The sequence below is a fragment of the Grus americana genome, chromosome 10 (assembly GCF_028858705.1).
Source record: "Grus americana isolate bGruAme1 chromosome 10, bGruAme1.mat, whole genome shotgun sequence".
Classification (NCBI taxonomy): Eukaryota; Metazoa; Chordata; class Aves; order Gruiformes; family Gruidae; genus Grus; species Grus americana.
In genome coordinates this window covers 11029222-11047220 of record NC_072861.1, presented here as the reverse complement: position 1 = coordinate 11047220, position 17999 = coordinate 11029222, and the positions used below count along the sequence as shown (strand labels likewise).

Sequence of the window (17999 nt, the reverse complement as noted above, 5' to 3'; positions counted from 1 at the left end):
GATATGTTTTTAGACTGATTTCATGTGTTCATCAGCATTATTTAGTTTATATTCTTTGTTTAAAAATCCTTATCTACATTCATAAGTATCAATTTCTCTAGAAGTAGTGGACATGCATTTGTTAAATTCTGCATAATTCTGTACAGGAAAAGCAGTCTTAACTGTAAAACCAGTGTCCTAAGTTGCTGGCAAATGGGAAAAATCCTTTTTTTTTTTTTTTTCCCCAAGCTGTTGCATTAAGCTATTAGTACTTCTTATAAATCAATCCTTTTTTAATAGAGCAACAAGGTAACACTTCTTTTAGAAAGGATTTTTCTATTGTACATACGTCTTGATGTTGAAACACTACATGAGACATGCAGAAATTAACCAATATGCAGTGTCAAATCAGTATGGCATAGTAGTTATTAAAGTATTTAAAGTTCTTTAAGCAAACTAATAAGGCAACAAGAATCACTTCAACTTCTGTACATAATCATAGTAGACTTCCTTGAAATAATATGAAAAATCTAGAGGTTTTTTGGTGTAGGTCTGTTTGGACTGTACTGTACTAGTTTGCTCAATGTTGTCTTGAGATCATAAACTCACAAAAATGTTCTAAAGGAGTGCTCAGCTATGCTTATAGCAACAGAGAATTCAACTGACAACTGTTTCCATCAAAGGATCATAATATGGTGAGCATTTTATGTATAGAAGACATATTGGACTGAGGTTTTTGCATCAGGTTGTTTGTACTATAAAAATTTAACAGAGCAACTCTCTGACACTGTGCCCATGTTGTAATTTACTGCAAATCTTGTTTTGCATCTTTAAAGACAGACTTTGAATTTTACTGCAACTGTACAGAGAATTTTAAACTATAGTGCCTTCAGTGAGGATGTACATAACTGGTTTATACTTGTGGAAGAACATTTTTTTTCCTATTTCAAAATCAGCCTTTTATTATAACTACAAATAAATGCGTACTCTGAAAAGCAGGTCGGAATTAATTCTCTTAACACCAAAGACTATACATACTGTAACCTCAAAACAATGAGAAGTAATCTGACTAGTAATAAAAAGGGCTTCTTTTTGTTTTGGCTTTTGTACATTTTCAAGAACTTTTTAGATTTTGAAATTTAAGTTCTTATATAGTATGCACAAAGTCACAAGTTAAGTGTCTTTTTGCAGACAGTGCTGTATAAACATGGCCAACGCATGTCATGTGCTGAGTTGCCTAAAGCTGTACTTTACTTTTTATTTGCTAGGCACCGTAATCATTTTGTGTCAAAAAACAGGCTGTAATGTCTTCCTTCATTTCTTGAAGGGCTGCAAGCTCATGAAATCTGTTCACGTATTGTGATTCTGTGATGATTTATTTTACCATTATCTAACAGGATTAGGCAGTTATCTCCTACTTGAGGAGAAAAATGGAAGGCTGGATTATGGAAACAATAGCCCAGATCCCTTCCTTACTTTATTATATCAAGTTTAGCTGCTTAACGATTTGTATTCCAATCAAAGGCACGGGCTTTTAGGCTCCAACTCTCAGGTGTCCTGTCACAGATGATAGTAGTGAACCTTAATAATTGGGTTGGCTCTGTGGACAGCAGCTAAGTATTTGACTGCTTGTGGGCACTTTCAGGACAGATATCTGACAGGCTGGGCTTAGAAAACTAGGGGGTTTTTTAACCAGAGGAGTTTGGCCCTCCAAATTGTTGCAAGACATTTGGCATCGTGCACGGAACAGTTACAACAATCACTTTTGTGCCTACTATGTATATCCTGTATGGAATAAATGAAGGAATTCAGTCTGTAGTCAGGAATTGTAAACCAAAGTCTAATTTAATGCTATCAAGTGTAGTGAGATGTTGTGTATGACTTAATTTTTGTTGAGTGCAAAAGTGGTATTACTTTGATAACTAGCTACCATAAACACATGGTCTTTTTTCCAAAAGAGGCGATATTTTTTTTTCTTCTTGATTATTTTCCAGGCTTAAAGCAGAAGTCAAATGACCACACGTTGTTGATTCTGTTGATTCCAAACTAAGCATGGAAACATAGCCTATATTCCAAAGCAATTATCTATTTACTGTTGTATTTTAAAGCAATAGCCTCATTCTCTCTACAGCTTGAGTAATACTGTTTGTAAGCTACAAACGAGCAAGTGTTCAATTTAAATTTCCATTGAGGAAACATGAATTGAGTGTTTTAGCATATCAGCACTATATGCTGTCAGATTGTAAACCAGTAAAAGTTTTGGATTATTAAAGTATTCTTTTGTGGTTGGTTTGTTTGGGGTTTTTTGCCTTTTTTTTTACACTGTAGACGAACTTGCTTAAAGTTGACCCCCACGTTTACGTCAAACCATCACTTTCTCTTCTGCAGCAGGAAGGCGAGTGCCCGAAGGGCACTTCTGGCAGTGAAGGGCTGCCGCCGGGGAAGTCGATTGTCGCACGGCAGGCGGCAGAAGGACGTGCGAGAGCCCCTGAACAGAGTGGCGGTGCCCTGTCACGCCCGTTCGGCCCATCCCAGCGAGTGAAGAACGGCCGCGGCGGGGCGTTGGGGCCCGCGGCGGGGGAGGGCCCGCGGCCCGGGAGCCGGCTCGGACACGAGAGTGGGCCCTGGGCCTGGCGCCGACGGGAACCTGCGCTCACCCCCGGCGGCTGGAGCAGGGTGACGCGCGCTTACGGCGGCAGTGACGGCAAGTCAGAGCGCGCGTGCCCACGGGGTCGTGCTGCGCCTGGCCGTGGCCAAGTCCGCCTTCGCCCTACTCGCAACGCCGCTCGCTCTCTGCGTTCGTAAACGGTTCCCGTTCCTCGGGGGCTGCTGTCGCCGACAGGCGTTTGTCGCGGATGCCAGCCGAGCCCGCTGCCGTCGGGAATTACCGTGGGGCGCGGCCCCTTTAAGAGCAGTCACCGCCTCCTCCTTCCCGGGCGCAGCCGGCGGCGGCGGGGCCGTGCGGCGCTCCGTAGTTGCGTCACTGAGCGGCGCCGCGGTGTGGCCGCGGGCGTGAGGCCGTTGTGCGGCGGCGGGTGGGTGCTGCGGCCATGGCCGACATGGAGGAGCTCTTCGGCAGCGACGCCGACTCGGAGGCCGAGCAGAAAGGTGCGGGGGCGCCGCGCTCCCCCTTCCCTCCGCGCTCGGTGGCGGGCCTGGCGGGGGCCGCTCCCGCCCTCTCCTCGTCCCCTCCCTCAGCCCTTAGCGGAGGGGAGACGGGGGCGGCGGGCGGGGAGGGAGGGAGGGAGCGGGACCCGGGCGGGCGGTGCTGCCCCGGGGCTCGGCCGTTAACGAGCCTCCTCCTGGCCGCGTTGCTCGGGCAGCGGGCGTTGCCCCGGGCTCCTTGGCGCACCTGCTCTTCGGGCCAAAGCGCGGCCCGGCGGCTGCCCGCCCGCGGCGAGGCTCTGCCCGCTCCGAGGGACGGGCCCTGCTCTCGCAGCTGGGGCGGCGCGGGGAGCGGTTTGTAGCGGCTCTTCCATCGCCTCGGCCGTGGAACACTCGGGACGCGGAACAAAAGCCAAGCGCGCTTCGGAATTTGGGAACGCTTCATCGCGCGTTTGCTCCGCGCTGCCGGGATTTGAGGTGGTCAAGAACCAGGCGCGGTTCCTGTTTGCCCCACGCTGTCTGGAAAAGTTGTACGTGTCATCGGCATCTAAAGAAAAATGATGGAACACGTTCCGATTTAAGTAACTTCTGCATTTTTAAAATGCCTGTCTCAGTTGCTGTAAATGACTTTTCAAGGCAGACGTTCCTTTTTCGCCGCTTGAAGCGGCATTCCCCAACCTCGGCATTCGCGAGTCGCTCCGTTGTGATGAACGTGCCAGGGCACATGAGGCGGCTAATGTGGATTAAAGACGTGATGACAGTTTTAGATTTGTAGGATCTCATAAGCTGTATATATACATTTACTTAATTTAAGCCCTCGCTGTTTCAGATGTTATTTTCTTTTGTGTAATTGCTTATTCTCTCTACAGCTTTAGCATCTTAGATAATAGCTTGTGGTTTGAAACTTTTATGTGGAATCCATCATTTTTCATTGTGTCTTTCATTGGCTGTGCCTTTATTAGTAAACACTTTATTTTATTGTTCTGGGTGACTTTCATAGTTCTTTCTTACGGTTGTCTGTAGGTTCTCTTTCTGGGTTTTGTTTTGGTTTTATTTTTTTTTAAAGCAATGCCCATCGTCTTATGTGCATCCTTGTAGGGACATTTTAACTCCTGAAAGGGTGATGTTTGTTTTGCAGATTCCGATTCTGGATCTGATTCTGATTCTGATCAGGAGAATGCTGGCTCTGGTAGTAATGCTTCTGGAAGCGACAGTGACCAGGATGATGACAGAGAGGCAATAAAACCTAGTAATAAGGAGTTATTTGGAGATGATAGTGAGGATGAAGGAGCATCCCATCACACAGGGAGTGACAACCACTCTGAAAGATCCTACAATCGCTCTGAAGGTTCAGGACATTCTGAGCATGAAGATAACGATCAGTCAGATGTGGACCAGCACAGTGTTTCAGAAGCTGCTCATGACGATGAGGAGGATGATCGCAGGCATGGGTCAGATGAAGGCAGCCATCATTCAGAGGGAGATGGTTCTGAAAAAGCACATTCAGAGGATGAGAAGTGGGGCAAGGAGGACAAAAGCGATCAGTCAGACGATGAGGAGAGACAGCAGAACTCTGACGATGAGGAAAGACAACAGAACTCTGACGACGAGGAGAAGGCACAGAACTCTGATGAAGATGAAAGGCCACAGATATCTGATGATGAGGAGAGACTACAGAACTCAGATGAGGAGAAGATACAGAACTCAGATGATGAGGAGAGGCCGCAGGTCTCAGATGAGGAGAAGATGCAGAACTCGGATGATGATGAAAGGGCCCAGCATTCTGATGAGGAGAAGATGCAGAACTCTGACGATGACGAAAGGGCCCAGCACTCTGATGAAGAGGACCAAGAGCATAAATCTGGTAGGACTGAATACAGTAGTCATGATTTGCCTCTGGTTTAATCTCTTTAGTGTTTCATTTCTATTGGCCTGAAAAGATTCAGACTTCAATGTAAAGGCATTAATCACGTAGCTTTCAACTATAGTCATCTTCGTAATGGCTTTTTATGCAGCACTTTTAAATTCCTTTTCATCTGAATCAACTTATTAATATAAAGGAATTTGAAAATATGTGGAACAAAATTTTTAATTTGCTGAGAATTATGCTCCTTAGGAGAGTCTGCAAGGGGCAGTGATAGTGAAGATGAAGTTCTGCGAATGAAGCGAAAGAAACCAATTGCATCAGATTCAGAAGCAGACAGCGATACAGAAGGACAGAAAGGTAAGTGGTGGCATGGTTTTGTGGGGTTTTGGTTTGTTTAATCCTCATGCCGTTCATCTGTAACAGAACTTGATACAGTTGATAGCGCTTGCTATATGGTGTAACTGTAGTGTCATGGACATAACAAAACAGCACAGCAAGAATTCTGTGTGGGGAAGTACACGCTGTATTTCTGCTGATTAGTTAGTGCTCTCAGGTTTTCGGTTTCCTCCATGAGAGACAGAGCTCTTCTTTTGCGCATGTTGTTTCACATGTTTTTACTGAAAGATGCTAAGAAATGGTGCCTCTCGTCAGAGCAGCCTAGAGAACCTATACTGGTTTTTGTGATGTTTAGCTGGCTGAGAAAGAGATGTTGATTCTTCTGAGAAATAAAACCTCCAAAATGTGTAATGAAGTTGTTTACGAACATTTAAGTTGTTTACTTGAGTAAGGGATGATTTTACATTCTCAATTCTTCTGTTGCCATTTTTCAACTAGATTCTTATTTGATAGAGCCTTTCCAGGAAAACATACCTTGAATCCTTAGCTTAAAAATACATGGGAAAACTGTTTTTCAGGATAAAAGAACATGTGCTTCATAAACATTTGCAATTTTTAACCTTTGTAGGTGTTTTTAAGTGGTAATAAAAGTTAATGATGTGTTAATCTTTTTATCTGTGAGTGTGCTTGCATGGGGGGGTGTGTGCATATATATGTGTGTGTATTTTAAAATAGTAATTTTTCTGCTCAAGAGCATGCAGATGTCATGGATCTGTTTGGAGGTGCAGATGACATTTCCTCAGGGAGCGATGGAGAAGACAAGCCACCAACTCCAGGACAGCCCATTGTGAGTAGACTTGTCTTTTGAAATAATTAACACGCCATTCCACTCTGAAATGAGTAGGACACTGAATGAGTTTGATAATATTTTAGTGAAAAAAAGAGTAATAGCATTAAGTAAGCATTGCAGATAATTTTGCCCTGTCTAAAAGAATTATTAAAATTTTATACATAGCAATATGAGATGGATTCATTTATCTGCCTTCCCCCATCCCTGCTCCACTTTTTGTACTTGAAAGAAATATAATGAGTAGTTCTGATTGTTATCAAGGAAAATACAAAATCATAGCTGTCTTTGGTACCTTAGTACAGCTATTTGAAAAGTATTTTCATTTTAGGTCTTGATGATAATAGATAAAAATATTTTTTTTGTCTGGGAAAAGTTGTTGCCCATTTACTCTCCAGTGCTTTGCTGAAAACTGTATGTCAGCTCCTTTGCTGTTTCCTTACTGTCTTTGGTCTCTTCAGTTTTGCACTGGTATTTGCAGTCACTTTAAGTGGCATATGAAAATGCTGAGTTGAATTAGTTTCACTGAAAACGTGCAAGTTCATTTACCCAAAGCTTCCTGATCTCCCTGTATGCACACGGAAGACATTTCTCTAAGCAAAATGTAAGTACTTATTAAAGCAATGGTAGCCAGATAGACTTTTTCACTTAACGCTTCTATTCTCCCGTTTTTTCATTAGGATGAGAATGGACTGAGTCAAGAACAGCAGGAAGAAGAGCCTATTCCAGAAACTAGAATAGAGGTAGAAATACCAAAAGTAAACACAGACTTGGGTAATGATTTGTACTTTGTGAAGCTGCCCAACTTCCTTAGCGTGGAGCCCAGGTAATTGCACATTAAATACGTGATCGATAAGTTTTTTACTGTTTCCCTATATTGCTTTTGTTTTAGTTATATGATGAAATATGTTGGCCGTATTTAAAATGGTTGACATCAAGATGCACGCTTTTGGTTGTGATCAGTCAACAGTAATATCTCTTGTTGTTATCTAATCAAGTGTTGAGTAATTTTCTTGTGAGCTTGGGTTTCAGCTTGATTGAATAACTTTTTGTCTGTAAAAAACAAACAAAAATAAGATTTAATTGAAAGCACATGCTGTCAGTTGAATTTTAAACATAGGTTCAGGCTCTCAGAGATGTGAAAGCCAAATGCACAGGGCCTTTATGCTCTTTTGAGTGATAAAAACATAATTTTGAATTTCAGCATAAGCCCTTTTTCAGTTGTGTGAAGTAAATATACTGTTTAACTATGAAGAGGCTGGTTGCTCATTTTCCTATTTACCTAACCCAAGCTAAAGAAATTTCCTGGAATTCATAAGGGGAAACAAAATAAATTATTAGAGTTGTTTGTGATGTTAGATTTGGCCCTAAAGCCCACCTTCACCAATCCTAGCAAATTGCTGTTAAATCCAGCTCTTCGAGTGTTTTGTTAAGCAACTTTATTGCGTTGTTTAAGAGGTGTCTCGTTAGCTGGCAGTGTAGCATTGTTTCTGTTGTACGTTAGTTAAATCATTTTTCCTGGCTTTCAGGCTATAGACTGTTTCAGGAGAGAACTGTTAAGAATCTGGTTCGTGTAATCAATGAGAGAAGTCCTGGGGATCTTTGCGGGTCAGGCAGGACTGAAAACAGCATTGTACAGTAGCAGAGTCTGTTTATCGCTTCTTTCCCTCGCAGCAGCTTGGCAACTGTTTAGGAAGGAGCTAGGGAATGGCCTTCCCCTTCTCACTCCCACCCCAGTTGTAAGGTTTTTTTGAAGGAAGAGAGGAAAAACAATCTCATCTTCCTTTCCCATTGGTTGGGTTTGAGATTCAAATAAAAAATTACAAAGATCGTACTGTTAGAAAATCCCTAATTCACCACATTTATAAGATGATATTTTTTCTTTTTATTTTCTCTGTACAATATTGTATATATTTTGTTCCAGACTTAACCCTGACCTCGTCATGCTGATGCTAAGGAAACAGTCAGTATTTTCTGAGGCAGACTTGTTTTCTTTAGCTAGAGCCATTGAGAGGGCCTGAATGTTAAAGCGGCTGTAACTGATGGCAGTGAGGACACTTGGCCTCCTGTGGGGTAGAATTGACGCAGTAAATTACATTACTGCAGAAATGGCTGTCTCACAGCTGCAGTGCCTGCTGTTGTGTGCATGTATAATTTAAACCTTTCTATCACCTGTTATTTTGCACAACTCTAGAATAGTCTGGATTAATTTCTAGAAGAATAAAGACTGTATTGTGTAATTTATTACAGACCTTTTGATCCCCAGTATTATGAAGATGAATTTGAAGATGAGGAGATGCTTGATGAAGAGGGTAGAACTAGGTTAAAACTCAAGGTATAATGTTAATTTTTCTTCTCTTTTAGCCTCATCTAGCCACATTTCTCCAAAGTCCGTTTCAGGTATTTTAGAATGGTGTCTTGAGTTACGGTCAGATTGTGAAAGGATGGACTGGTCCAGCACCAAGGAAAGTAATAAATTAAAAAAAAACTTGAGAGCTGCATTTCACCTGTAAAAGCAATACCCTTCACCTTCATTTCTTTGCATCATGCAGCAAATTACCTAGTCTTTCTAATTGTGATTCTTGACCTATATAGTATATTTTACGACAGTATTCCTTACTATGAGTTACAAAAAGTGTTTTGTTTTTTTCCCCACAGGTAGAAAACACAATACGATGGCGGATGCGACGAGATGAGGAAGGGAATGAGATCAGAGAAAGCAATGCACGGATAGTCAAATGGTCAGATGGAAGGTTAGTTTGGGCTTTTTGCTATTGAAGGAATACAGTTGTTCTTACAGTGAAATGCCATGGTGTGCAAAATTGGGAAGTGAACAAACTTTGGTGTCAGTTCTGCACAGCAGAAATTATTTTAGTCTCGGTGCTTTGAAAATTTTCTGCTCTGCCTAGTTTGGATTGAAATATAATTATTTGCTGTATATAAAAAGGAAACATGAAGGCTTTCTCTATGTATGAATGAGGCAAAAAATAGACTGTAGTGACTTTATCAAATAACTGATACATGCATCTCTTTCAAGCATGTCTCTCCACCTGGGCAATGAGGTCTTTGACGTGTACAAGGCGCCACTGCAGGGAGATCACAACCATTTGTTTATCAGGCAAGGGACAGGTCTACAAGGACAGGCTGTTTTCAAGACAAAGTTAACCTTCAGGTAAACATGCTATTCTATAGAAAAAGTTGATGCTCTTTTGCAATTAAGTGTTGTAAACTAGTGTATAAAAATGAGAAACACCAGTTTGTAAACCTTCGGAGCTTAACTGTTTAATAATGTTCCAAAGTCAGTATTTTTATAAGATGCTTCCTAAATTAGGTGTCTCAGTTTGAAAGATTAATATGCTATTCACTGCAATATGTAGGCTACATGTATTTTTTATATATTTTTTTTATTTTGCATTTTTAAGTGCAAGTCCTCATCTCAATGAGAAAAAATATTAATATTCCCTGAAATTAACCTTTCTTCTGATGCACAATTGCTATCGAGGTGCTGATTATGTCTTGGGATATTGATGCAAAAGGTAAGGATGATTGTTTAGGCTGGTAATGGACTGCAGAGGGACTGCTGGGAGAGGAATTGATGTCTCCAGTGGCTGTTATGATGCACGTAGATAAAGGATGATGCTTTTACTTTTGTGCAGGTGAACCTTTGAAATCTTAAGTATGCTGGTTCTACCATTGTCCTTAAAAAATTGCTAGTTAAATACTTCTTAAAGGAATGTATCCATTTTTAAACAGGCCACACTCTACGGACAGTGCCACTCACAGGAAGATGACTCTGTCTCTGGCAGATAGATGTTCAAAGACCCAGAAAATACGTATTTTGCCAATGGCAGGTCGTGATCCAGAGTCTCAGCGCACAGAAATGATTAAGGTATTGTGGCATGGAACTCTCTTATCTGCTGATTTAATCTAAAAAAATCACAACTGGAATATAGCTGAACATTTATGAACATTTTATGACTTTATGAGTGTATTTTGGAGTTACAGGCAAGAGTTGTTAGTCATGGGTGCAGTTTGCTTAACCTTACAGATTACAAAACAATCAGAATATGTACAGTCTTTACACTGCTGTGAAATTATTTCAAAAGCTACAGTAGAATACAAGGTGCTCTTCAGTACTTTTATTTTTCTTCCTCAGTCTTTATATATTGCTTCTTTTTTTTGGACAGAAAGAAGAGGAGAGATTAAGAGCTTCCATTCGTAGAGAATCTCAGCAGCGAAGAATGCGGGAAAAGCAGCATCAGCGTGGTCTGAGTGCAAATTATTTAGAACCTGATCGCTATGATGAAGAGGATGAGGGAGATGATGCAATCAGTCTAGCAGCTATCAAAAACAGATACAAAGGTGGCATCAGAGGTAATAATAAACCTTACCAGCACCTAAGTAGGGCCTGTGTGATTCAGATGGATTAATTTCACAGGAGAATTCTGGTAAGGTTGTATTTTGCCAGCTCATTTGATACGTGAGGAGACATGAATTCAGTTCATAGAAGTTTATTTTGTTTACTCTGGAGTTAGATTCTGCTAGCTTTTTGTGGGACTAAATGTAAGAGCATTGGTTTTAGTATTCTCTCTTCCTCACTGATTTCAGCTAAAGATATTTCTCTTTTCATTTTTCTCTGTAGAGGAACGTGCTAGAATCTACTCTTCTGACAGTGATGAGGGCTCAGATGAAGATAAAACACAAAGGCTACTCAAGGCAAAGAAACTTACTAGTGATGAGGTAAGAAAAGGATTTTGTTCTTAAGCTACTCATTTTCAGTCAGGAACATTTCCTGCACTAAATCTAGTTTACAAAGCTGAGACTTTTGTAGTTTCATTTATGCTATGATGAATGGATTATTTGACTTTGCATGCTTTCCATGGTAATTAATCGCCAATTTCCTATGCACTGCATATAGTTTGTAGACATCAGTGATTCCCAAAGGAGGTCACTATGGTTATTGCTGATTTAACGATGGAAAAATATATGCAGACTTATGTAAAACGACTTTACCGAACTTATGCAAGGAGTAAGAAGACTTAATATTAGAATCCTAGTGCAGTGTTGTCTCCTAAGATACATGGTCCTCTCCTGTTTATTATGGAAATAGCAGAAGCGTTTTCACATAGTATTTCCACCCTTTCTAAATAGGAGATAAAAAACTGAGTTAAAAAGAGTTAAGGTCTGCTGCTAAATAGACATTATCCATCACCCAAATATCATCCTAAACATGAGGCCATGATCAAGTTAACTGTTAACTACAGCAGTAGTGCTGTTTTCTCTTCTAAAATCTGGTTTTATTGGTTTGCAATTTATCACTGCTGGGTACAGGCAAATGAATCTTTGTGTATATCACGTCTTGAGGTTTAGTTCATTTCAAGTAATGTCGCTTCTTCTGATACAGCACTGCCGCGTAACACTAATCAAAATTGACAGATACCAGTTCTGAGGTTAAAACTTAACTATTTTCATCCAGTGGTAGAACTGGAACCAGGAAGCATATGGACTCTGTCCTGTATCGGCTGTACCTGTGTAGTCTATTTTCCTGACCCTTGTTCCTTATTCTGAAACGCTTCGGTGGCAAAGAGCCCTAGGACATTTACTGTGTACCTTGGGAAGCTGGAAGAAGAGGGGATTTTGGAATTCACGACAAAGGACAATTGACGCTGGCTCCCTGGCTTCCCACTGCCCTGTTCAAGAGGGAATTGGGTTGGGTCAGTGTTTGGCCTACTCGGTTTTAGTAGCCCCTCAGTTTGCTTTCTTTCAGACATCACCAGTTCTGTATTACTGTAATCACCATAGCGCAGCTCCGGGTTGCAGCCGTGCTTGCATTTTTCTCGAGCCAAGCGTGGCTTAGGAGTGGTGGTTTGGACACACCTGAGCTCTGCCGATAGTCGCCTTCACCTATCTGGCAGAATAATAAATACAAAGTAACTCAGCTTAATAGGTTCTTATTACTACCTTGTAGGTTATGAGAGATGTTTTTACACTGGCATGCTAGTCTGATGAATCTTCCTGTCCTGTTCTACTGTAAATTATATTTTATTTAAATGGTTATGTGTAGAATATCATGCAGAAGTTTAAAAAGAAAAAAAAGGAAGGTTGAGTAGGTCAGTGTAAGCTTATGGAATATTTTTTAATGCCTTATATCACCATTTCTTTTACGAGATTATTTTAACTGTTTATTTATTTGTTTATTTAGTTGTGTTAAATTGTTTCGATTTATTTCTAAGACACTCCTAGTTGTTAGTTCATGAACTAGCAATGTCAGGACTTTGCAATTCCAGTCTCAGAAGAAAAGGTCTAGTCAACAGCATTTCTCTGCTGCTTGAGGAACGATAGCCTCCATTTTGAAACTGCATGGCTTAAAGGCAATGTTCCCATCAGGGCCACGGAGGGGTGCTACAGTATTACAAAAACACCCCAGTGGTGCGCAACTACTTACTTTCAGTCACCACGGAGGAAGTATAGTATTTGTAATATGTGTCCACATATGTGAAACACAGACTTCCTTGTACACAGACTTGCTTTTATGTGCTGTCAGTCAGCAACACAGCACAAATCTTTGTCCTGATAACAATTCGTTACCATTACTGAAAACGTCAATCCATTTATTAATACGCTTTATCACCACACGGCAAATAGTTTTACTGTTACTGTAGTTAACAGGGATATTCTGCGAAACAGGAAGATGAATCATTTAGCAATAGCCTAGATAGCTTCTTCCTCAGAACAAGCCGTCTCTTGTAATCTATCATTGCGATTCCCACCCCTACTAATTTCTGTTTTCCATTCTTAATATTCCTTCCTGAGATTTGCACTGTGCTAACTTAATATGTTAATATAGAATAAAATGCTTTGAATAAAAAAAAAATTCATTAGAGTTCTGAAACTCTAATAATTCATTAAAGTTCTGAAACTCAATCTTTGCTGCTGCTTAAAATCCAGGTAATGTGTTGCTTCTTAAAAAAAACCAACCAAACAAAAGAAAACCCAAAACCAACAAATGGAAAAAGGGATGAGGTTACCTAGACCTGAGGGTATTTTTAAAGGTACTCTTCTTTTTAGACAATAATTGAGTTACCACTTGTTTTTCATGTCAAAATTGATGAGTTCTGCATTAACAACTAGTGATTTGTAGTTTGATTAAACGTTTTCATAGCATTCTGATTTAAAACATTGTTTGGAAGGATGATTTAAACCGAAGTGGTGTAAGTGCACGTGGAATAGAAATCAACCCGTTGACTCTATATTTAGGTACTGAAAATTGGGCATCCGGCCTATAAAAGTTATTATGGTATTGCTTGCAAACAGGTAACTAACACAATGATTTGAGTTCATTTGACCAGCTCTTTGAAGCTTCCTAAACTATTCCATTTCTTGAACTGTGGTGTTGATTCTCAGTACTAGTGGTTTCCCATCAGTCTTTTTCCTTTATGCCAGAGAGTGGTTTAGGTTTGGGGTTTTTTAAATGAACAAACAAACAAAATGCCTACCTACTTACTGAATTTCTTCTTTGCTTCAGTAGCTATAATTTAAGGTATACAAGTGGCACTAGTCTGAAAACTTAGCAAAGCTTCACAGGCTGCCTGAAGGGAAAGTTCTGCATATTTAAAAATTCACTAGAAATCCTGGGAATTAACTGTGCTCGTAAGACTTGCTGAGAATGATACCGCACATGCCGTAAATCCAGATTATAAATGTTGCTGCAGCTGTATTATGGACCCTCTCAGGTTGGGGTTTGAGACTGGTAGAACTATTGACAGAACTTAAAAGTACCAATACATAAGCAGTCCTGCAGCACAGTAGCACAAAAGGGAAAAACTAGAAGTAATAATTTTGCTTTCTTACAAGAAAAACTTTGAGGTCTTTTTGTTGTTCTTCTGAATTTTTTTATTTTAGCTTGAAGTACGTTGGTTTATTGTTGTCCTTTTTTGCCTTTAGGAAGGAGAACCTTCTGGGAAGAGAAAAGCAGAGGATGATGACAAAGCAAGTAAGAAGCATAAGAAATATGTGATCAGCGATGAAGAGGAAGATGATGATGATTAATATTAAGGAAGCAGAAAAGTTGATTTTTTTTTTTTAAATTTTATATATATTTATATATATATTGTACAGTTCTCTTACAGCAAAGATGTAAGTAACCATAATGGGGTTATTTTGATAAAGGAGAATTCCATTGAAGTCTGCATTTCTGGTGTGAATAAAGTTTTTTGACTTCCTTTTACTTTTTAAGATTTTTCTCTTATTGCAGCAAATGTTGCACCAGGGATCATCACAGTGCCAGTTTTATCTTGCACAGTACATTTCAGTTTTGGGAACTGCAGTAACTGGTTATCCAAGTGAATTAATCAGTCATTTTTACTGAGTTCATTAGGAGAAATCATTCTAATCTTTATAGAATGCTTAAACTATACATTTGCCGGACAAGGGGATGGCAATTTAGCTTGCTGTTTTTATGGAAGAGTTGGAAGAACATAGGAGCAGTACAGTACAATTCTGGTTTTTTCCTAGACATTCCTTGTTTCCTGTTGACTGTGGACAGTACATTACTATGCTGGCATATTTTGATGACTTAAAATATTTCATATCATGTTTGAGTAAACTGTGACGTTCCTGCAGTTAGAATAGTTAACTCATCACAGAAGATATTTATTTTTTATGTGTTGAAGCCCAGAATGAAAATCCACATCTTGCCTGAGTGTTAATAATAACAACAATACTAATTGGCACATGCTAGTGATGTAAATGTCAGAGTAAAAACACTTATTTAAACAAAACTAAGAAATTTCTGCAAGCAGAGATGAAAGTCTCCTTTAAACGGTGAAGTGAACCACAGTGCAAAAATATATCCTAATAATAGTGTCTCATAATCTCATCTAATCCTTATGGTGCGATTTCCTATTGGTCCTGGTTGGTTTTATAAATAGGTTTGTTTAGCTGGGAAGTCACTGGAGGAGAATGTTCTGGACAAAATCATTGCTGCTTTTACACTATTTCTAAACACCTTATTTGACGATGCAATACCAGTTGTAAAGTGGGGAAAGGTTAGAAGACATACCTGAACTTTTGCACGCTTTCTTTCCAAGAGGAAATAACCCATATGTAGTTTCTCTCGTCGGTGAGAGAGCATTCAGATGTTGTCTGTGTTGCTTTTTTTAACTGACTTTGCGCAGTCCTGCAGAGTTTGGATGCAACTTGAAAAGGGTAACAGGAAGAAACCAGAACGAGCTTATTGCCTCTTTAAAGAAACACACTGACTGATGCTGTGAAAAGTTTATGATGCGGATTTGTGTCACGCAAGATGAAGTAAAGTAGCTGATAGTTACATAAGAAGGACTGTTACCCATCTCTCTCCTGCCCAAATGCTTTTTTGTAAAACAGTAGAAGGGTGCAAGTGCCTCATGGTGAGCGTTTTGCTCTCGTGACATTCCCTGGTTCTTTGAGATACAGCTTTCAACCTGGACATCTTGCTTTTGTCATCTTTAATTAGCCTAGTAGTTTGTCAGAATACTCTACCTCCATTTCTCCTGCCTGGAAGGTACGAGAAGCATTCTAGCTGCAGGAGGACGGAGCTCTGCGTGTGGTAATATATTCTGCCAAGCAGCTGACTGCAGCGTAGACATTTGCAAGTATGAAAACAAAGTGAAAAATTTCAACTCCGAAGTCTGAGTGCCTGAGAAACTGTTCCTTTTCTCTATAATTAAATTGTTATCTAAGAGTTCCTGTGCCTCTTTAATGTGCAGATAAAACCTTTCTCCATCTGCTGGAATTTTGACCCTGTAATCCTCTTAGTTTAGACCTTTGCTGAGAGACGGGGTCCTTACAAGAGGTTACCCGCTTTCCGTTTGTAACCTTCTCAGGAAGCCGCCAGCTGTTCAGACTCATTCTATATGGACGTAACGTGCTGTATTTCACGTAAAAGCCTCCCAGGTACCTCCTAAACAACAAATTCGGCGTATGGAAACGCACCACCATTTCACTGGTGATGTGTTTGCTTTTCTGTCAGTTTAATTGAAGTGTCAGCTATTTTTATTTTTACTATGCTCCTAAGAGTGAAAATGTTTTAATCACTTTCATAGGTTTGATGCTGACTAAGCCTTTACTAAGTAAGTGGTCCACTTTAGCTTCCAAAAATGAGGCTTTTTGTGGATTACAAAGATGAAAAGAAGTCATTTTTTACACTGTCTTCTTTTGTAAATTGCTCTTCTGAAGTCTTATTTAAATGTGGAATTTAGAAAGTGTGTTCTCAGCTTAAATTGGTTTAACAATCATCTTGTAATTAAAGTCACTTGAATGAACTTGGCCTTATCCACAGTATTTTTTTAGTTGTGAGTCTGATGTATAGTTTTATTTAACTCAAAGACAGTTTTTGCTATCCTCTCCCCAGCCTCCAAGTATGAGAGAATTACTTGAAATTGTTTCATTTTACCCAAATTAAAAATATTAAGCCAAAAGAAAGAGCATGTGGATCGAACTGTGTTTACTCTTGTCCTGACTGGTCAGAATACTTCTCCCAGAACAGGCATGATTTGAACAACCTCCAACAAAGAACAATGAAGAGCTGATACTGCGCTGTGTGAGGGCTAGATTTTTCTGGCTAGTGGCAGGACATCGGACAAATTCTCTTGAAACAGTCACTGAAAGCTCTTCTGGCTATACAGTTTTGTTGTTTGAAGTATATCCGTCAACTGTGTCCTGGTTTCCAGTGGCTGATCTGGAGTTTTCTTTCTAGTAGCTGGCAGTGTGTTCCTCCAGCCACTTTTCTCCGTGCTAGCCATGCAACTTGGCATGGATTTCATGTTGCAGCGCACGCGATGGCTCGAGGAGTGCCCGCTGAAAGGAGCGGCTGCTCATGCCATCCTTCACTCTTCCTAGCAGCGGGTTTGGCTATAACTAGCCCAGCTCCTTGTGTCAGCTTGCTAGATTGTCGGGAAATTTCTTTTCTGCTGAGTTCTTGTGTTTCGTGCCAGGCGTGCCTGCAGAACTGCCATGCTGGCCGTGTGAGCTCAGTAGGTTGGTGTGGTCGTGACTTAGGGGACATCGGGGAAGGGAAATCTCTTTGGCAGAGGTAAACATTGACTTGGCTCTCTTCGGAAAGCTTTCCCTGGCCATACAGAAAGAAGTGAATAGTTTTCCGCTGGTGTAGCTGCCTGCACTGGCACACTGGGAAGTCGGCTGTGCCTTGAGGTGGTGCAAGGGGAAGCAGAGGTGGAGCAGGACAGCTCCTGGCTACGGCAGCGAGTTTTAGCTCAGCTCTGATACGAAGCTGCAGCTGAGGAACGTGTTAAACGTGAGACGGTGACTTTCCTCTGGAGTCACGGGTATTTATGTCTCAGCCAGTAGGCACGGGGGTCCTTGGTGTCAGCCCGTTGGAGTGGAGTGCTTTGGTTGAACGGCATTAGGCTGCTCATCAGGCTCTGGGTGGTGGTGAATGTATAGAGATTGTTAGATGGGAATGAGTGAGGAGATGATTTGTTTCTGATAACTGTTCTTTTAATTTTTGCTATAAGAGGTATGATGCCTTACGTTTGCGAAACTTGGGTACGCTCTGCTAACGCTCGGGAACTTGCCGGTGGCTTGGCTTGGCTTGGAAGTGCTTCTTGGAGAGCAATGGGACTAACGCCTGCTGGTGCCTAGTGATGCCCTTTGACTTGAGCTGGGGTTTTTAATACTTGTCTGGACACGAAAGACTTGGGAAAAGCTGCAAACTGGTATTGATTACTAGCTTGTATCTTTAATTGCTTTCAAACTCCTGGGCGTTCTGAGGAATTATATAAACCAAGTAGCTGAGAAAATAACATAACATGAAGTAAATCTATGCTGAAAAGATTTTCTAATGCAAAACCTTTTTATTTAAAAAAA

At 40.6% G+C, this 17999-nt stretch overlaps 1 protein-coding gene across 2 annotated transcripts; it reads left to right on the top strand.

Annotated features, from left to right (window-relative positions):
- The first annotated feature begins 2687 nt into the window (after positions 1–2687).
- LEO1 (LEO1 homolog, Paf1/RNA polymerase II complex component) lies at positions 2688–14359 on the top strand. Of its 2 annotated transcripts, none has more exons than XM_054837005.1 (12): positions 2688–3087; positions 4223–4948; positions 5201–5308; positions 6040–6134; positions 6815–6960; positions 8385–8469; positions 8793–8887; positions 9172–9306; positions 9888–10023; positions 10322–10508; positions 10777–10874; positions 14083–14151. In XM_054837005.1, exons 1-12 carry the CDS (start codon positions 3030–3032, stop codon positions 14149–14151), a joined length of 1938 nt encoding a protein of 645 aa, XP_054692980.1. In that variant the 5' UTR covers positions 2688–3029. The 2 variants fall into 2 exon arrangements, with proteins under 2 accessions (XP_054692980.1, XP_054692979.1); XM_054837004.1 differs by having other exon boundaries at positions 2693–3087; positions 14079–14359.
- Positions 14360–17999: the final 3640 nt, after the last annotated feature.